At 39.6% G+C, this 21,779-nt stretch overlaps 1 protein-coding gene across 1 annotated transcript in view; it reads left to right on the forward strand.

Annotated features, from left to right (window-relative positions):
- Window positions 1–10,079, forward strand: part of TRIL (TLR4 interactor with leucine-rich repeats) — a 12,520-nt gene extending 2,441 nt beyond the window's left edge. Inside the window, exon 3 of the mRNA XM_014937632.1 lies at window positions 10,016–10,079. Within this exon, the coding sequence (XP_014793118.1) occupies window positions 10,016–10,079 (64 nt within the window). The remainder of the gene's footprint in view (window positions 1–10,015) is intronic.
- Window positions 10,080–21,779: the final 11,700 nt, after the last annotated feature.

The raw sequence follows: 21,779 nt of genomic DNA on the forward strand, positions 1-21,779 counted from the left end.
CGGGCGCCGCCGTGCGGCGAGGGCTGCTGGGAGCTGTAGTCGGCGAGGGGAGGCGGCCGCTCGTCCCTGAGGGGCTGGCACGAGGCCCGGCCGGGTCGCGGCCTCCAAAGGGAGACTCACGGCGCGGTCCTTGCCTTCAGCCGCCCCTATGGCAGGCCGGGGCCGATGCCACCTAAGTGCCACCTTCTTCGGTCACCTCTGCTGGAGGTCACTGCTTTCACAGAAATCATCACTCAACCCGAGCAAAAGGCCTGACTGTGGCAATAGCCATTCCTTGCCATGAGGAGAGCCAAGATGGCGGGAGCGAGTGCGAACAGCAGCTGGCGCCTCCCTTGCACGAAATGGGAGCCCAAAATTTCAGTGTGCAATTTCTCAGGTGGTTTTCTCGGACTGCAGTTGGGAACAATGGCTGATGGCCCGGCCCCGCGCTTGGAACAGACCTTTCCAAGGCACCAGCCCTTCCCAGTCAAAAATTTGGCCCGAGAGGGTCACCTGTTACTGTGGCAGTTGAACTGTGGGTAACCAGCGGGTCGGCTGGAGAGCTGGAAATGTACATCTTGTGCTGGGCAGTTTGAAGGTTGTACCGTTTTAACTCAAAACGAATGTGAGGCGATTTCATGTGCGTGAGTGTGTTTTCATGCTTTCTTCGTAAACGGAAAACAATAATGCAGCTGGTTGGTTTTACAGGAATATATTACTGACACCACTAGGAGAAACTAACAAGAGTTTTGTAATATGTTTACAAATGAGCTATTTTTAAATGGTTTTTGAATAAATACTGCTTGGTACTTGTACACAGTAATGTGTGCTGGAGTTGTCTGGGTGCGTGATGGTCGGGTAGGTCACTGACCCTCACATAATCCATCTTCGTTTCTAAATGGGTGGATGCAGAGGCGAACTGTTGATGGATAAATAATATTGGTGCCTTTCTTAAGAAACAATAATAGATGAGAATATTTCAGGAATGTGAAACGGTCTTTATTCCTAACAGGCAATTCTCTCTTAGCCTTAGCCTACTAAAGTTAGAAGCTTTATGTACCTCACTGTGAAATAAAACATTTTTGTGTATTAATCTAGATTCCATGTTTTGTGTAGCTGAGTGAGTAATGCTAAAGTTAAATGCTTACACAGTAGTATACAATGTTTGAGTTGGTTTGTTTTGTTTTGTTGTGTTGGTTTTTTTTAATTTGAACTTTGTTTTTGGTTTTAGAGCAATGCTAATCATTTTCTGATCAGTTGCTCTCTACTTTCTCAGACTTTTACTTTCATAAATATTTACAGAATGTGGTTCTGTTACTATGAAATATGGTGGCTTAGTTTACATTAATAATTCTCTCTGTGTGGTCTAGAAGGGAGCTAATTAAAAAAGGTCCAAACTGTGGTTACACTTGAAATGCGAATGTTTTAGATGGAGTTTGGTAAATTGTTAAGACCATTGATACTACTTTTGCTCCTTTGAATTTAATGTGCAACCTCAGATGAACTCTTGTGGAACTGAATGGCTTGAAGGAAGTGTTAGAGGACTATGGAGACATTCATCTCAATATTCTGCATTCATCGCTGACCTGAGGTGTTCGTGACTACAAGTTGTTTATTACCATAGTTGCAAGAAGGCAATTTGTTTTTTTCTCTTCTTTTCTTCTTTTTTTTTCTTCTTTTTTTTTCTCTTCTTTTTTTTTCAGTTGAACAAGCGTTTACAAAAGACACCATAGTAACTGGTACCTTCAATTGGAGTTTCGTGACTGAATGGAGAGAACAAGACTTTATGTTCTGAGGGAATTTTGTTCAATCTTTAAATTCAAGTGGGAGGAAAGGAGAGTGTAGCGATTGTTTGTCTTATTCTGTGCCTTTTAAATGGAGGAAAAAAAATTAAGATTTAAATCTTAAATTCTTGAGTCAGTAGCAAAATGTCCTTTGGGATTTATTTTTGACAGGCAGCAGTTTTCATGAATATCAGGGGCCAAATTCAGTTGTCAGTGTATAGATTAAAATTCTTCACTTTTATAGACACAATGTTGAACAGAATTAAAACTGAAGGAATCCAGGATCAGGTTTTATTTTTTGTTAAGAATCTTAAATTTCTGTTCTTTTGGACCCCTGGGTTCTTTTGGCCATTTACGACTGACTGTGGAATACCCCACTGTTTGTTGTTAGAAATGCAGTGGGGATTATCGAGTAAAGCTGTGTATCACACTAACATTAGCTCTATCACTGGATATTCTTCCAATGGGAGATGCATAGATGCTGTATATGGTTATAATCAATTATGTCAATAAATCCGTTTGCTGAAAGAAAATTGGTGTCTTAGATTGTATCTCATAATGCATCACTCATCAATCATAGACTGGCTGTGACTTCTTCATATTCCTTAGTGCTGCTGTTCCTTAGGACTGCAGAGTGCCTCATTGTTCATTCTGTCATGTCTTTTCACCATGCATTATGTTTTCTGTTTTGGTTGTAATATGTTTGGGTATGCAAACTATCAGTTCTGAAACAGGTAGACCCCTGTCCCAAGATAGACTAATAAGGTCCTGTTACATCATCGAATTTATCATCCTTCCTAAGCTAGATAAGAAGTGATGATTGGGATAATACAATTCTTTTCTACTCATTGAAAGTTACAGTTCTGAGTGGTCTTCAGTATTACCAGGCAAATGATATAAACGTATCATATTGAGCATGTATGTGTTGTTCTAATTAATAATTAACAGCTTCTTTCTGAATTTATACAAATGTCTAGAGAATTGCTAGAATGAAATGGCTGTTTGCTCCAGCCTGCAAGTAGTAAATAAATAGATCAACAACAAAAAAAAGATGGTTAACCGAATGACTTCGTTGGTAGTTGGTGACTTCTTAAAAGTCACACATACTATAAATCATAGTACTTGGGCTTTGTGTACAGATATTACAGCTTTTTTTTGCAGGGGGGAACTGTACTAGCAGCTGGTTGAGGAAAGAAATGTCAGTGACATTCAGTGACTGAATGATGTAAATATTACATGGCTCAATTTTTACCAGTAGTATTTATATATATTTGTGTCCTTTTTAAAGTAAGGTCATTTCTAAAGAATGACTGTAAAAACAGCCCTTTCTAAATGCAGGAGTCTGCCATGTCCTCTTCTGGAATGCATGCAGTTTGGAGAAGAGTGAACTGAGTGCTGTTCTCCCGCTAAGTAATTACAGAGCATGTTATCTATCAAAGATAGGGAATCACCAAAATATTGTCCCATCAAATTAAGCAGACTGCTGCTGGGGGGATCCGCAAAGGGTACTGGGTCTTCCCTGGTGGCAGCACCACTTGGTTCGGCCACCTCTGCCCACCTCCTGGTCCCCCCTGCCATCCCTGACCCTTCGCTGCAGTCAGCTGGCAGGGTTGTTTGTGCAGCTGGAAGGTGAGCTGCGAAATCGATCCTCCTGGCAAGAACCTTTCCTGGTACCTCCCCTCTCCCCTATTTTTCGGTCAGCTCCGTTTCTTTGATTCTTTTCAACTTGTGTAAGTGTTGGAGGTGGCAAAATGTGGGAGTGCAGTGCAGGGGCAGGAAAAAACAGTCAAAGGTGGGAAGCTGCTTAAACAATGTCAAGTACTCTTGACGTCCAGAGTGTCCACAGTCTAAGAAAATGTAGGCTATTCATTCACATTAGATAAAAATCTGATGTAGAGTGTATACTTTTACTGCAAAATCGTTAATGATCTGCAAAACTGAAAAGGCTTAAAATTTCTCTGTGAGATCCTAGAAACATTGATGTTACAGCACTAGAGAGAAGTAATCTGAAGAGAGCAGGGAGATAATGGTGTCAGTGAAGGTCTACATGTGCATGAAAAACCCTTGTTGAAAAGAACCGCTTGACTATCAGAGCCTGTGTTAACACAGTGGGATTTATAAAAATATTGATTTCTTTATGCAGTGTGATCTTCAGTTTTCACAATGCACTGCAAATGCCACATTTTAAAAATACCATTATCATTTGAGCTATGTTATTACCCTTACAAGAAGGAACCTGGTAAATTATGTGTGTCTGTTGTGACTTTTCCTTTCTGCTCTTTCCTGGGAGAGATTTGGAAAATGAGGAGTTGGGAGGAAAAAGGAGAGCCTACACCAGTTCCATCAGGATATTTATTTAACTAGTAAACTTACATTTAGATTGTAGTGGGTGGGTCCACAAAAAAATCATTTGTTTTCATGATAGTATATGTATTTGCAGAAAACTCCTTCGGTGAGCAAGAGAAATACTACTTCATTTCCAAAAACCTGGCAGCAAGCACAAAGACATGTTTCTCTGGCCACCAAGGGTGCGCATATGTTGTGTGCAGTCCACAAGTGAAGCTTTGCTTCAAAAAAAAAATCTTTAAAATCAAATCAGCCAAATTATATGTATGTAGTGGTGTACTTGATTTTTCACCTGGGCAACTCTTTCGAGAGGAGTTGCTCTATAAATGTCAAACTATAATCTGATATTTGTTAAGTAGAAATGGGGAATAAATGTAAGGAAACCATGTGTGTGCTGGACGCTGGATTTGTTCCTTTTGCTCCATGCTAAATATAGCATAGTTTTGGCAGCCTGTCCAGATACTGCTGTTGTGTTTTTCTCCATAAAAAGTTTTTGTTTTCTCAAGAGCATGCTTTAATTCCCATAGAAATTAAATTCCCATAGAAAAATAGTCAATTGTCTTTAAACACAAATATTTATTTTAATATCATTGTACATGAATTTATTGATATAGATGTTCCTTGATATGTTTTTCTGAATAAATCTATCTCATTTGTTTTTACAAACAAGGCTGTAAGAATTAAAATGAATAATGCATTTTGAATAAATAGGTGGAGGAAAACTGCCTAAAAACACAATGGAGATATTTACTAGCAGAGAAGAACCTGACACTTTGAAGGGAGTTTATGAGTATGTATAGTGTGACACATATCTCATTTGTTATTGGATTTTTAAAGGCACATTTATTTTTAATTTGGTAATCTGTGTAATAATTTTCTGTCATAGAAATAAGCTGTTTGTCCAGGGATGGGGAGGTCCTCACATATATAAATCTTAAAAACTATTGAGTATTATGAAGAAAATTGAGGTACTGTTAAAAGGGTTGATTCTTACTAAAATATCACCTTTTTTTTTTCAATGCAAAGCTCATTCGAAGTTGCTGTCAGGCAGAGCAGTCCTCAGCTAATACATTAAATGGTGTCTCTTGACTTCAGACGGGTAAGTGAAATCCTATTAGTTACTATACCAAAGTTTTTTTAATGTTCAGACAAACATATTCTCAAATCACACTAGTACATTTTTTCAAAATACTTCAATTTTTTATATATTCAGTGTTTCAAAATACTTTACTGCTCTTTGGAGATCCATCCATGTGGAACCTGTATCAAGAGAGAATCTGAACAAACATTGGAGCAATCTGTCAGTCAATATATATGTATTAATTTGTAATGTAGTGTCATGATATAACCCCAGCCAGCAACCAGGACCACGCTGCTGCTCACTCACTCCCCCCAGCTGGGATGGGGGAGAGAACAGAAGAATAAAAGTGAGAAAGTAGCAAGTGTTCAGAGGTTGTGAAGGGAGAGTTTTATTTTTCATAATCTTGGGAGAATGAACAACCAACAGAACCTTCACACAGGGCCGTAGCAGTGCCCTCTAGCTATGGCAACTATATTAATGTAACATTGCCCCTTATGCATCAGTCTGGTCTAGTCTAGTTTGTTTTTATTTTGTCATATGTGAGACTGGAAAAAAGACTTGATTATGAGACCTGAATTGCAAGAAAATAGAGTGGATAAGTTTTTTGTGAGGTCCTTGGCAAAAAGCCCGTTAGCCAGATTTTTGCCTGGTTCATTTAATTAACTTCTCACATGTGCAGTTTGTTTCATTGTCATTACTTTAGTATATGTTTGTTTAGTTGTAGTAAATGTTTAGAAGTAATTTGAAGGCCTGGATACATATAATAGAGAAAAATCATACACAGAAAGATGATGAGACAAATCTTCTCATTGAGAGACTGATTTATCTTGTAGAGGACAAATATTCCAGGGATGTTGTCTTTAAAATAAACCTGAGTGCCAGTTTTAAGTCAAGAAGGGTATTCTCTTTTCTTGGAACATGAGGAAGGTAGGAAGGTTGTAGATAATTACATTTAATATCTTGCCAATAAGAGCAAAGATTGGCGTTATGTTAACAAATTATATTACATGGAGATATGCGTGTATCCTATCTGATCCAGAAAAGTTCACTGGAAGGATGTCTGTGCTATCACTTTTAAACTAAAGGATTCACTGTTACACTGCTGTAGTTAATCTTGACAGTGAGAAAGACCTCTTTGGGTATGTGCAAATCCATGTTTTAGTGCAATCTTTAACTTCATCTGTCATTGTACCATTGACATATCTATTATTGTTCTATTGATACTAAGTTTCCTTCCATCTTGCTTAATATTTAAATATTGAAGTTAAAACTAAATTTAAATACTGAAGTTACTTAGCACTGTAGCAGCCCCTACTTGAGTACTGTAAAACAATTTGAAATAAGGAAGAAGACTCAGTGGTGATACCTATCAGACGAAAGGTCAGAGATCATTTTACTGTAGAGGAACACACTCAGAACAGGCATGCTTTCAGAAAAAAAAATATTTGTTTTGTTTATAACTGAAGGATAACACGGTTTATTTGCTATTACTGTGTCATGATCTAAATCTTGAACAAGTATACTTCAAGACAAGGATCATATGTTAGACTTATGAGACAATTTGGAGTGTTGCTCAGTATGTATCAGATGATTTAGCATGCCATTTTTTTCAGCAACAGCTTGATTCTTCTTCTGTTTTCACTGTGTGAGACTGAAAAGATTTCAAGATTCTTAACGTAGGTACCAATCAATAATAAGTCTGTGGCAATGGAATAAATCATATTGCAAAACTGTGCTCTAAAAATCAGTGTTCATCTTTAAAAATATTAAAAAAAAATAAATCTAGTTCTCTGATCTGGTCAGCTTGTAGAGATAAACCTGGATTTAACCGGCATGGAAATGTCTTTTGCAGCTGATAATTACTGAAGAGGGGGAATCTTCTATGATCACTGTAGAAAGTTGTTAACTCTGAAACCTAAAGATGCCACACCAACCACTAGCTGTTTCATTGTTGATTGCATTACCATAAGGACCTAACTAACTCCTTTTCCCCCAAAGCAAACTTACCCACTTCCTCTTGTTGCCTGAAGAGATCTACTTACTACTTAAATATTTTGTCAAAGTCTTCCATTTTTCTTTCTCCCAGCAGCACTCCTGCATTAGGTATTGACAGTATAAAACTCTGCAACCCGTTGCAACGTTATAAGGTAAGAGTGGCAGAAGTAACTCAGAGCTAACTGTACTCACTGAGTTTAATATGAAAATGAATAAAGTAGTAAATGTGCCAACAAATCTGGAACTTGCCTGTAGTTCCCGTGTGCCCGGTGCAGGTGCTGGGATCCTTGCTATACAGTTCTGCTGTGCTGCTTGTGCCTTCCACTGGACTGCTCTTACTGGTACAGCACTACCTTCTTCTAGCATCCTACTCATTGGCACAGGGTTTTCTCTAACAGATTAGGGACATTCTGTTCAGCCTGCTGTCCATTCAGTTATTGTTTCTTTTCTTACCTCATTTTTTAAATTCTGTCTAACGGGAGTTTGTTTGGATTTGTTTTATCTGATTTGAAATATAGAGATAACAGCTGTTTAAAATAGAGTCTGCTCTTAGAAGGAAAAGCTACATGAATTTTAAATAAATCCTGATTAAACGGAAGTTATTTTATTCAGGAATGATTTGTGTTTGGAATGATTCACTGGGATCCCACTGATACTGTTCTACTGGCATAAAGGGAAGTGCAGAGGCTTCTGGTTTTCCTGCCAGGATGTATCCCTAAGAACCTGAGACTGCAAAGGTCCAGTGGGAGCTAACGACATCCTTTCCTTCTATTTCTGTGGCTCAGATGGAAAAAAGATTCAGGGTCAGCATCTTTTTCACTGGAATGGCTAAGAAATTTATTTATTCTATAAAATATATATTGACATAAGCTGATTTTATAACTGGAAAGTTATAAATAGGTTTCACACTAAAGGCAGCATCAAAAACCTGACATTTTTGGAGACAAAACCTCCTCACTTTTCCTCCCTAAAACCGAAGTCAGCACAGACTGAAGTAACCGGCAGTTTGCTGAAGGTGTTAACAGCTCTTTGAGGTGTCTGTAATATGCAACTGGGTACACTTTATTCAGTTAAAATAGTCTCTCATATATTTTATTTAGAGGTATTTAGAATATGTCCCAGGTGGAAAATACTAATGAATTCCAAACTGTTAGCTTATACTGATGCTGACCTACTTAGATTTTGGATTCATTTGGTGTTTAAATTTACACTTGCAAGTGCACCTGAGGCATTCCTGAACTTCAGTCTGAACGTATGTTTTTATCCAACCTGCTAAAATCACCTACCATTCCAGTGAGCACAACAGTACCCGGAGCCTGCTGCCGTTCTCACTTACAGCTTTTTGCTTTTAGCCTTTTCACTTATGCCATGGTAGAAAATCATCTTAATCTACGAGCTCCTAGGACTTGAGATATTCACTTGCTTATGAAACAGAAGAATGAACCGTTTTCCCAGCTTTCAAAACACAGCCAAACTCTGACAACCAGAACAGGTTTGGGTTGGTTTTTATTCCTGTGGCAAATAACTGACGGTTTAGAGCTTTGCAAATATACTACAGTCGCCAAAGCCTACCAGTAGTGATAGTAGTGGCAGGACCCAAATTTGTATGCACTGGAATAATCTTTTGGCTGTTCAGATTGGGAACTCTACAAAATTTGGGCACATGCCCATCACTAGAACTGGTTTTAGAGCTTTAAGGCTTACCTGAGTTATTATGGCATGTTTTTTCTCCAAAATATTCTTTCTCTTCTCCCCTGTTCTACTGCCTCCCTCTCCATCTGGATAGAGAGTCTCGGATTAATGCAGCAAAAGTGACTGGAGTATGCTGAGCATCCAATGTGTCTGAGATGCTGCAGGTGCTTAGAAAATATGATGCCTTAGAAAATGTGCAATATAGACTTCAGGAAGCATTCAGGTTCAACATTGCGGTCATTACATGGATAGCTGTCAAAATTCATGTGTTATTATCCCTGTTTATCCCCTTATCAAGGTTAGCTGCATTTTGTTTCTCTTTGTGATCCATAATGAACTGTCAAGTTTTGTACCTCTTACATTGTGTTTTTACCTGGTCCTGGCCACTCAGATTGCATTTCTCTCCAGCGTGGCCAGAACTTGTATCACATATTGTTTTTATGTAGTATCTATGAATTACAAGAGGAAAAGGATTATGGATTTAGAAAATGTGTTTCTTGCCTAAAGCTTTACCATTTGGCTGACGATAATCCAGGCAGACAGCCCCGGTGATCTGTAATTTGGTCTGATTCTTCAGAAGGACTGCTGCTGCTCTCCTGAGAGGGAAAAAGCTGTCAGACTTCTCCCATTCTGCCTTTGTGATCTTTCCGGTTTGGATGAAACTAGTTTCCTAATTTCTTTACAGAAGGAGGTAAAATCCTGACATATGGGCCAGTGGTGGTGCTTTTATCACCTGTGTATGTTTTCACATCAAAGAGCTTGTGTAGCTGCCTATTTTTCAGACAGTGCCCTCTGGACCTAAAGCGGACAGAATCAGAAAGGACCAGTCAAAATCCAAATTTTTATTCATGAATCTGAATAATCAAACCAAGAGTATTTAATCCATTACACAGAGGAATTCCAAATCCAGCCTAATTATTCTCAAAGGCACTAATCTCATTTTAGGCAGCCTTCTCTTTCTGGTCCCCAAGGGACCTGCCCCACAGAGCAGTCCCTCTCTCCCATGCCACCCCTCTGTGCGCTGCTGGGATTAGCCTGCATTTCTCAGAAGCCTGTGGAGGTTTTTTGCTTCTCGTTTTGTTTGTTTCCTGATGTATAATGGACCCTATCCGTCTCCCCTCTTTCTTTGCCTTATTAGGCTTATAAAACGTCAGGATTATGGCAACTGGGTCATCACAGCAGAGCTGCTGAAACTGATGTAATGACCTCTGTGTGTTTTGAAGTCAGGAGTTAGAATTAATGCTCTACAACGCTGAAACATTTTGAACGACCTCTAGTAATTCCTCTGCCCTTTTTGTGTCCTCAAATTCTCAATTTCCTCTACTAAATAAGTAAGTGGAGTTTTTCTCCCTCATCTTTTCCATGTAAATCATTATGCCTGACCCATAAATATAAACTTCCAAAGAGAAAATACTTTGCATCTGTAAAGGTCGGAATGGCATGTATTTTCCTAAGGGGACAGAAGCCCTCTCAATATATCCAGGAAGACTTTATTAACCACCCACTTAAAATTACATAAAGTTAAATATCACTTTGCAAAAGGGATTGTTTTGGAGAAAAACAGAAATGTAACTAGAACTATGTTTATTATATATTACTAAGAAATTTAGACTACAGGATTAGAGTATAAAACCACAGTTGTTTACAAATCCTCCAGATTAAATTGTTATTCCTAAAATTATTTGTTTTATCAGTGTAAATACATTATGCCACTTGGTGTACACAATGGATCCTAAGGCAGCCCAGGTTTTGCTAATTTCAGTGGATCTACATCAGACCTGAACATGAGCCAATCTTTCTGTTTTCCTGCTTCCACTGCAAAAATGAGCTGTGGATATTAAGAAGAATTGGTGGTCTATTTAAACAGGATTCTGATTAAACAAATCAGGTCTTGATCTCTTTCACATAACTGTGAAGTTCTATTCACATAATTTGTGGTGCAGTGTGTGAAACTAATTAATTTCTGAAAAATGTTCATCTGTGATTCAGCTACGCCCGTTACACTTCTTGGAATATCACACGGAAAATGAAGCTACCAAAAGGAAACATCTGTTTGTATCTAAAAACCCAAACATTTCTGAAGTTTAGCAACATGCATTCTTCTTGGGGCTGCCACCTATTATACTCAGCTCTAGAGCAAATGCCAGAAGGATACTTGAGGTGACCTTTTGTATCAGATTAAACAAAATGAGAAAACACTTGGCAATCAGACTTCCTCTGCTAGGCCATGGGAAACAGCAGAGCAGAGGAACAGATACAGTAAAAACATATTAATTCAATCTCATTTGCTTCAGAGGAGTCCAGCAGTGAAAAGAACAACTAACTGTGAAAAACCTGAGGTCTCTGTAATTTGGCACCTCTTGAAGTCTGTCTAGATTCTCCTGACAAGGGCTATCTCAGGCAGCAATAAAACGGGAGGGGATGAAGAAAACCAAAGGGCTTGAAAACATTATGTGGGAAATGGTTTTCTTTCAAAAGCTTTTTCTTAGGAAGAAAATATCCCCAGAGGACTGCAGTTGTGTATTGGCGTTCTTGTTGCATGGCTTCGGATATTTTTTTCACATATTTCTTTAAAATGCTGCGTGGATTTCAAGGTTCCCTGTGTTTGTGTAAATCTGTGACTCCGTTGTTTGTTGGTGTGCTGAGCAAAGCTGGGAAGGAAAATAAACTGCAGTTTCCCAGTGAGGTTAAACTAGCACAAGCCCGAATGCTGTTAAAATAGTAGTCCTGTATGCCAGTGGGTGCTCATCCCTTCCATCTGTCCATCCAGCACGTGGTGGGTAATAACACTACTGGTAGTATATTTGCCGCTCCTTGCCACTCATTGGTGAGATCACGGAGTTGGTTGGTTGTGTCTGTGAATGACAGAGCACAAATAATAGGAATAATCAGCTCTACTAAGCAAATGATAGATCTATCATCAAATGACCTCCCACTCTGACAGGTGAACAGATAAAGCAGTCGTTCGGGGAAGGAAGGATAAATGCAAATGTTTAACTGTTGTGATGATTGAGATTATTATGCAATAAATGTATACAGCAAGGATCTACCTAAGGAGGTTCCATTTTGGACTTTCAGTGCATTAGAGGTAGTTTGGTTTGCTCAAGCTGGTTGTTCAATATCACAGGTGATTCTCTAACGGTTGCAGCCTCCCTCTAGGGTACCTCGCTCCTTGCCGCTGCTGCTTTCCATCCACAGCAGTTCCTCATGCTCAGATCTTGGAGTCCTTCCCGTGTGCAAGTGGTCAATCCCCACAGGCTTCTCCTAACTGGATGGGAGACAAAGGAGAACCTTCTTCCCTCCTTCCAGAGGGGAGCAGCTGCAAGGAGAGTGGGAAGGCATGAGGACATTGAGGTTTCCAACACAGCCATGTGTCGGCAAGAAGCCCAGAGGACAAAGTGTAGCTTTAAGACCAGTTGTGTAGCAAGTAGGCAGGGATGGGAAAAAAAGATTGGGAGACTTTGCCTGGAGACAAAACTGCAGTGACGACAAGGATCATGGCCAAACACAGGCTTGGTGAGGAAAGAAGGTTGCAGCATGCAGAGCCTTTGACCGGGTTATGAAAATTCAAGGCCAGAAACGCTGATAGGGTTGTTTTGGCCAGCTGAATTGTTCCACTCCTACATCCCTGTCTAACAGCCAGGAGACAGAGCTCCCTGTTTGCTTGGGTTTTTTTAGAAGAAAGGAATATCAGTGTTTCAACATTCCCCCCACCCCACAACCCCCTTTGCCCATCTGGGCACTAAATAGTCAGAGATCACGGATGACAGAATTTTTCTTGAAAAAAGGGCCCATACACACTGTAGACTGCTACCTCCAGCAGCAAAGTCTCGTTGTTTAGCAGTTGGTAGGTCTAAAAGCAGTTTAAATAGGCTCAGAGATTCTTCCTGGCTCTGGGGCAGCTGGAAGAAGAAGCATCACAGCCAAGTTCCAATTTGCCAAACAGCGTTTCTGCTTCTCTGTTTCTCCCTGCATGTGTTGCAGTACATCGCACTCACTCTGCCAGGCACCTGGCACGAGGCGTATGGCTGTGGGTTGATGCTGTTAAATCACAAGTAATAGCAAATATCACATTTCTTGCATATAGAAGTAATTTCTTTAAAAGCTGCTGAAAGTCATGGGAAGCTTGCACTGCTGAATGAGGTGTATGTGTAAGCTCCCATCAGGGCAATGGTGGTGTTGGCTGGGTGTTGCAGGATAACTTTTAGCAAATGTAGGTGGACTCTGCATGGAGTTGTTCTTCTGTCTATAAGAGAGACGGTGATATGTGGGCAGGTACATAGGATTAAACTCTGTTCTAATTTCATCTGGAAAGCAGGAAGGTAATTGAGTCCTGTAGGGGCTTTTCTGGAGTGAATAGGATCTTCTTCCTCTGCTCTCGCTGGAGGTCCCATGCAGAGTGTGCAGAGCTGTGGAGCAATTCCCTGCTGCGGCTGACCTTCCCAGATCGGTAGAAAAGCTCTTGGGGGAAGATCTGGCCTCTGGAGGAGTCTCCTAGCCTGAGATTTTGACTGGTGGTGGTGTGTGCCCCTGGAGAACCTGCTGGGCTCAGCTCTGAGAAGAGCTCAGAGCAAACAGTTATTTAAGCATGCATTTAAAGAGTCAGGCCACTCACTGCAGGCACTACGCAGACTTGCTGCATGTACCCATCTTCCTCTTTTCTCCGTCTTTTCTACTCAGAGTCAGAGATCAGTAAGAGCCAAAACCCCTATAGACTCTGTAATTCCAGAGAAGCTGACTGAAAGAGAAAGCCGTACTAAATGTCCAAAATAGTAGCTGAATTTTTGGAACTAGGGATGGAAAGAAGGGAGCATAAACATACGTGAATTTCTTAAAATGCAACCCTTATGCTATTTTTGTCTTTGTATCGTTTTTGGTTTTTTCTTCTCTCTCTTTCCGTCACTTTTTATATTCACCCATTTTCCTTCTACTTTTTCTCTGAACTCCCTGCTACTAACATTGTTCCCACACATCTGTTAGAGCCCTCACAGTGTTCTTTGTGGCTGAGTGTTCATTAACCTTTTATGTTGTATTGCAGAAAAAAACCCAGATTAATTATATTTTGAAGATTCCCAGCATCTCTGCTGACAGATTTGCTCATGGTAACTTTGACTCATTTCTTGAGCATAGCTTCTCTCTTCCTTCATAAAAAATGTGAGGCTTACAAATCAACTCATTTAAGCCCCTTGAAAATTCTTGGTTCAAGCATGTTTCCTCACAAGCTCATCCTTGGGGATGCACAATTTTCCTCCTCAGAATTTTGATGTTGTCACACATAATTACAGAGTTGATATATTAGAATTCTAAACAAGCTAGTCATTGATTTGATAATGTATATACAAAACTGGATGATACAAAAAAACCTTGGCACATGTATTCTCTGCCTGAGTTGCCCTAGCAGTCTGCAATGTCCATGCCTCCGTGCCTTTCCTCACTGTACATGGTTCCTCCTGAAAACTGTGGAGCATTTCTAGGGCAGCTAGTTTTCTTTGACCCTTTTCTCCTTGTTTTACTTGGATCTCCTTTCCCGATATTGAAAGCACACATCTCTTTCTCTCCCTTGTCCAAACATCCTTATTTGACTTGGTGAATGAGTTTATGTGTCTCCTTCATATAATTTGGAAGTATATTTATTCTGAAATTAGTAATTTTCAGTCTCCAATCACTTTCATAGACATGGAAAAAAGTTGCTTTATTAGGTTTCAACCTCCCTGTTGCTCGAGGCATATCCAGTTCAGTAGATATTTGGTTTAAAGACTGACTGTAGACTCCTGTGTGGCAGAGTTGTGAAATAATCCTACTCAGATATTGAATGCTGTTCCATAATTATGTCATAACTTCAACTGGAATAGATTTCCACAAATTATTTCAACAGGAAAACATTTTAACATGTTAACATGCCTCAGATCCTTAGGGCCTGTCTACCCTCATGGGTTCTGTTGAAAGGAAGCTGCGTAAGGAAGCTGGGGCTTACTTCAGCAAAGCTTCCAATAAATAGTAACACATCTCAGATGAAAACTAGTTTGCTGGTTCTGCTGGTTTTTTTGCTGTTAACATTAGCCAGGCAGATGAATTTGGAAGGAAAGTAATTAATACTGCTTTTAAAACTGTCTTAGGTAGTTGAATAGGTATTTGGGGATATATCTGCTTGTTAGGATATGTAGGTGCAAACAGTATTGATTGCATGTCTGTTTGGGTACCCACACAGTAGTCACCACATCTGGTCATGGAGCTCTTCTTCTTCAGCTCTCAGCTCAGGCTGGAAGCTCTATGGCCCTGCTGATGCGAAGGAGCACTGCCTCCAGGACTTACCTCCCCACTTGATATTTTCCTTCCAATTGTGTTGTTTCTGTGGCAATAATTTTCATGTTGCTTCTGATTCAGTTTTCCTCCAGAACCTAAATAACAGTATCACATCTTTCAAAGTACTTAAAGAAACCAAATAGCTTTCACCATGTTTTCTCTCAACAAAGTTTTGCTAATAAGTAACATAAATTAAAATAACTTTGTCAAACTAAAGACAAGAAGAATAGAATTCGTGAGAAATTGACTTCAAAACCATCTAGACACAGTCAGAAACTATTTAGACACGGTCCTGGACAACTGTCTCTATATGTCCCTGCTTGAGCAGGGGTGGTGGACAAGGTGACCTCAGAGGTCTCTTCCAATCTCACCTCTTCACCTGTGATTCTGTGACTTAACTTTCAGCGATATCCATTTGCATTATTTAAGTAATATCTGAAGCTATTTTCACACAAGCTACACGCAGAACTTCTAGTTGAAGACATATAGGATTTTTCCCCTAATCACGTGCACTGGGGTGCATGTGCTGCCAAAGTTCATTAAGTGAAAATCAAATACATCCTTTGTTTAGACACTCTGAATGTCTAGCAGAGGTGGGGTTGGTTATTTGGGGGAATGTTTCCCCAGAACGAAAATGCCGTCTTTGTAGTCCTTGAAGGATTTCAGCTTTGTGACTCAACCCTGTTTAGATCACTTTCAGCAAACAACATTGTAAATTAAGTCATTCTTCCTATTTATCTGCTGTCCGTAAACAGTCACAGTTTTTCCCATGCAGTACCTGAAATGATTTAGCAGATTTTTATTATGATAAAGCTTTCATCCTGTTTCTCAGTGAATTTGAGGGTAGATCTGTGTTTTAGCATTCAAATATTATAGCTAAAATCAGAGTCAGTAGTATAAATAGCCATCTAAGTAACGTGGAAACTTCTGCTCAGGTGACCCCAACTTTGTAATTGCTACTTCCTCCATGGAGTAATCTTATCATCACAACAATTACAATCACCTTTGGTGAAAGCACAAGCATAGAAAACCACTGACACTGGGTCACATCCAATTTAGAAGTCACTAGAATAATTGCCAGCAATTTTCCCAGCTGCAGTCATCTGTGCTTTTAATTTAATTTTTTTTGTGTGTCAATTCTCCTTGTAGTTTTACTTTGATCAGTGTCTGGGAAGAAGAAGTAAATAATGATAGTATTGGTCTGCACTTGCAGTTACTCTGTTTTCTTTTGGAGGAGGGTTTTGCAGAAATACTGAAGGGAATACAAAAATGGTTTTCATTTACACTTCCCCTGTACCCTTTTAGAGCCCTCTCACAGTGAATAAAATATTCACTTTTTTTTTTCCTCCCCAGAGCAGCATAAAGAAGCCTCAGCAACACTGTCAGTCCCAGTCATACAGAAATTACAAGCATTAGCAAAATGGTGGATTTGGTGTTCATTTTAGTTTGCTTTCAATAGTTCAGATTGTACTGTTTTCTATCTTCAAAAATTCCCTGTGACTGAGAGGGCTGGAAACATGCTTAAAAATCAAGAAAAAAGGAAAAAAAATAAGGAAAATCTCTTGCAAAAATATGGTGAATCAAGAGCTGGGTAGTTTGAGGAAAATAGCAACATTTATGTAAAACTGTAAATTTGAAATGCTGTCATGCAAATCAGACTGTAAGACTCATCCCCAGAAAATAGTGCTAGATAAAGAAAGGGGGTTGGTTTTTCAGATGAGGGAAGTCTTAGATATGAATTTTAATGTTTAGCTTTCTGATCAAAATGCAGACTATAATCTTGGTCCATGTGATTTTCTGGCTTGATTTAATGAGTTCTGGACAGTCTTGACAATCCCTCCATATGTTGTGGAGTTCAGAATCAAGTCCCAGAGTTCTAGATAGAGCTTTTCTTCCTCTTACCATCTGATAAGGCATAGTTGGTTGTATAAAAGCCTTTGTGAATAACAATTTCTGTAAACAGAAAGCAAAAAGATTGACCAAGGCAGACATGATAAAAAAAAAAAAAGAAGTGTGTTCAAGGGAATTAACCTTCCAAAGTAATTTTACATGTACATTTGTGCTACAGTTAAAAAATTTAGCTGTCTTGAAAAATCATGTTCAAACATAAAACATTTGAGGTAATTTAATAGTTGGCACTTAAAGTAACTGCAATTTGATGTTCAATTCAAACCAGATGTTTATTTTTTGCAAGAAGTCTATTCTGTTGTCAGGGGAGAGAAAAAGCATTCAAGGTTATGGAGCAGGCATTTCTTACTGCAGTTGATTAGAACAAATTACCAAGAGCTGCACTTCACGTTTGAAAGACTGAGGCGTTTATGATCTCAGGCCCCAACAATTAAAGAAAACAAAAATAAAGGGATCGAAAGTATACATACTGTGAGCGGTTAAACTGCAAGAATGTTGTGGATCCCAAACAGCTGGAGCTCATTTGAACTCAAAAAGTTTAATAGCATAAGCCTGCACATCTTCTTTTCCACTTCTGAGGATCATCTGCCAGATGGAGAAGCCCCCTCCCCTTACCCCCCTTCTCATTTCCTTGCACTGTACAATTGTGTTACAGAATAAAATGAGTTGACATGCTGGAGCAGAACCAGTACTTTTAAAGCAGGGGAAGATATATAGCTCTTAAAGAAGATCATTTTGATGCGAAAGAAACAAAGTTAATAAAACATCCAGCTTCAGTAGTTAAATGCATGCTGGAAAGTTATTTTATTCAGGTACCAAGCAAGCTGATAACATTGATGCAGTACTGAAATCTGCATTCCTGGAAAGTGGGATGCATTAGTGAGATCATGTTTTAGGATCATGGAATCTTAAAATGTGCCCCAAAGTTATTTCTTATTCATTGTTTTGAATGATAAGTCTCCTGTTGTCATGCTAATTGGACACTCGACAATGACTCCTCTGTACGTTGTCCAAACTTATGATTTGGAAATAAATTTAGTGAGGAAACAAATAGGGCAAAAAGTAATCCTTGTTCAAGACAGCAGTGACCCAGCAACAGGGCTGAAAGAAATCGACAACCGACTAGACCTTGCCCTAAGAAGAACTGCAATTTAATGCTCTTCAGGCTCTTGCTTCTGTCTCCAGTCACACACAGGGTCTGTAGAGACCGTCTGTGGTGCATTAAGGAATGTTCAGTTCCTGTCTCATGTCATAAAAGTTTGCTTCCCAGGAAGATACTGGTTCTGCTGTCTGTGGGACCCTTCATGCACATGAAAGGAGAGGAGGAATTGCTTTTTGCCATGTAATTTAACAACGCTAATTAAATAAAGATATCCACAGTTCACAGAGCAGTATTAATTACAGCCCTTTTTGCAGAGAGTGCATGTGTAGCGGGGGGAATCACACAGAAGCCAAATCTCATAAATGCATTTTAAGTACATGTGCTGGAACTCTACCAACTCCAGCTCTAATAGCAGCTCCAGAGGGAACGTCCTGCTGCTGACCCTGGGCGCTCTGTGGCGAAGAACTGAAAAAAAAAAGTCCTAGGACCAAGCTTGAATTGCAGGCAAGGGCTGTGTGAGACAACTTGGCTTTCAGATCGTCAGCTTCCCTTAAGCGCAGCTCACAGTCTCAGTGTCTGGAAGCCAAAATCGGTGAGATGGTCGCAGGGTTTCTGTGCTGCTTCTGGCTTGGTTCACACTCAAACAAATACATTCATCAGTATAGGACAAAAGCATATAGACTTCCAAAACCTGGACAGGTTGTCTTCAGCTGGAACGCTGAATTTCAGCCCTGAAACAAGCCTGCACAGCACGATTAGGTGCTGACCTATGCCAGAGAGGATGCTGAAACTTTGGTGCAGTTCATGGATGGAGATAGCGAGGCCACAGAACTGCTGCAGCAGATCGTTACAACAGCTCACTGGCTGCTAATCCAGCATCTCCCTGTTGCTGAGCAAACCACTCCTTATATAGTTCACTTTTTCTTGTCACAGTGCATTGCTTCTGGCAGAACAAAATACCCCTCACTTGAGCCAGTGTGGTCAAGCTTATAGAAATTGCTTTACCGCTCCAGCGGTGTGAAAGAATTCTATGTGATTTGGAGACAAACGTCCTCAATATGTTAATATTTTAAACTCACTTTAGTAAGAACTGAAAATATGCAGCGCATCATTATAAGCTATAATAAGACTCATTGGCTTGTTTGAGAGGGCTTGAAAGGAAGTACATTACTTTTATGTTTAGTTTTCTGTGATCATTCTCTAACATATTTCTTCAGTTTAGAAGTAGGAAGACGCCTTTGGTAACTTCTGGTCCCAAGCTCCAGCTGAGTTTGAGATGGTAGCTATGTTTTTCCAGCTTAACTATCACTAGTAATTAGAATTCCACAAGCTCAGAGATACCCGTGGAACCCTATTGACCCTATTGGTGCCAAGCTTAATCACTACTTCTGCTTGTGAACGTTAATATTGACACTGTCTGCTAACAAGTGCTGGTGGAGTTGTCTGTCAAGCCTCAGCAGTGGATAAAGTAAGTGAAGGTATTGCTATTTGGCTTGGTAAGAAATGTCCTTCCTCTAAAAAAGTGTTTATTTGCAATTAAAGAGCAATACCAATTATATATGTGAAGAAACTGAGGTTGCAAAAACGTGAATAAAAGCGTATGTGTCTACAGTGCTGTATATTTCACTGGGACTACCATGTAAGAACGTCTTCGTTCATGGGATTCCAGGTGATATTGGTGTCAAGCAAAGCTTTCTTTTTTAACTTGGAAGAGAATTTTCTCAGCTGTGCTGGAACCACCAAGTGTACATGAAAACAGCGGTACCCGCGCAGTGCCTTCTTGAGAGGAACCACAGCTTATGCGGCCGGGCAAGAGAGCATCTGCAGGATAACCACAGCCCTTTCAACAAGCTGAGGCTGCGGCAGATTGTGGATTCCATGAAACCCGTGTGGTTGGGATGGGATGGATGGGATGGGATGGGACTGGGGGCTCCAGTGGCCGCAGAGCTCTGCCGCTGAGGCTGGGGGATGCCGCGCTGCCGGCTCTGCCCAGCTCAGCGCAGCTCCGCTCCTCACCCAAAGACAGCTAGTACCATCCAGTGGTGCTAGGGATTATTACAGTTTTCCAGAGGATTTGACTTCTATTTGGTAAAAATGCTACGTTTTTCTTGGTAGTGGAGGAAGCAGCGAGAAACGAGGCCAATAATATCTATAAAGAAGTGGTCTAAGTTTGCTGTCGTGAAATGTCCTGCCCAGGGATGGAAGCAAGAAAGCAGTAGAGGGTCACAAAAGTATGTGGCATTACCTCCTTTGGATGCAAAGGGATTGCTTGTGTTTGTGCTCCAAACTGGTTTACTCCAGTTCTGCCAATACTTCTGCAAAACAACATGTTTATACTAACTTCCAAATTCCAGATGTTTGGATACTCACAAATTTTATGCAGCTTCAAAAAAGTTGTAATGCTGTCAGTGATCACAGCTTCTTTGTAAATGGGAAATGAAAACATTATTTAATGTATGGAAGGCTATAACAGGATTTCAAAAGGTGTCCAAGAGCTGTAAAACCCTCTTACTCTTTTTTTTTTTTTTCCCCACGGAGTTATAAAGAACTGGGAAAATGATTGCTAAATATTACAAGAATGAAAAAGGATGTATCTGATCATATGTTGTAGATGCAATATTATCATTAACTGCATCATTCTGCTGATATTGGATTCACAGAGCTTAATTCTGTATTATGTTTACAGGAAGCCCTCAAACCTGAATCTATTTCACCCCTTTTTAAAATGTGCCAGAGCCAAAAGCATGTTTTAAAAATATAGCTATTTGATTCCTATATAGATTGTGAAAAAAAAATCTTCTTGAATCCAACAGGTGGTTTTCATGAAACTCTAAAAAAACTGGCAGCAAAAATTACCAAAAAACCCCCTTCTACCTAGTATATTCATTTTATGATTAGTTAGTGTGTGTTAACTGGGAAAATCAAACCAGAAACAAAGTTGAAGTAAAAGGGAAATGTACCATAGACAATGAAAAATACTTAACATAGTGGCTTTCTGCCCCTTTTCTGTCTTCATTTTGCAGAGTCTAAAATCTTTCTAGTCACATAAAAAAACAGTCATTTAAAATTATTTTATTTCAGCAAGGCCTTCATTATAATCTACACGATACCAGACGAGCTGGAGGTGTAGATTCTGGAGGGTGCCGGAGAACACACTTGAGATCTTTGTGCAGCAGTGGGGCGGTGGTTTAGATGATCTAATAGGGTTTTTCCGTCTATGACTTTCAGCAGTTTTATGATTTATTTTTTTTAAAATATCAGAACTTATTCATGCCCCCAACCTGTCACTAGGGATGTCTGTGGACATGCAGAGTTCTGGAAGACACTGCTTTTATTAGGCTTTTGATCCAAATTTCAATACCAGGCCTGGTCCTGAAATACTTTAATTTTATCCATGGTACTATGCTTTAACTTCAACAAACTCTAGTTTGGCAAATTAAAAACAAACAAACAAAAATTAACCAACCAAACAAAAAAAAGAAAACACCAAGCTGAGTAGAAGGAAAGATTCATCCACTACACCAGAACAGAACTTTTTTAATATTTTTAATACAGAACTGTTGACCTGAAATTGTTACATGCTGTAGAT

This window comes from Calidris pugnax, unplaced genomic scaffold (assembly GCF_001431845.1).
Source record: "Calidris pugnax isolate Ruff unplaced genomic scaffold, ASM143184v1 scaffold11, whole genome shotgun sequence".
Lineage (NCBI taxonomy): Eukaryota > Metazoa > Chordata > Aves > Charadriiformes > Scolopacidae > Calidris > Calidris pugnax.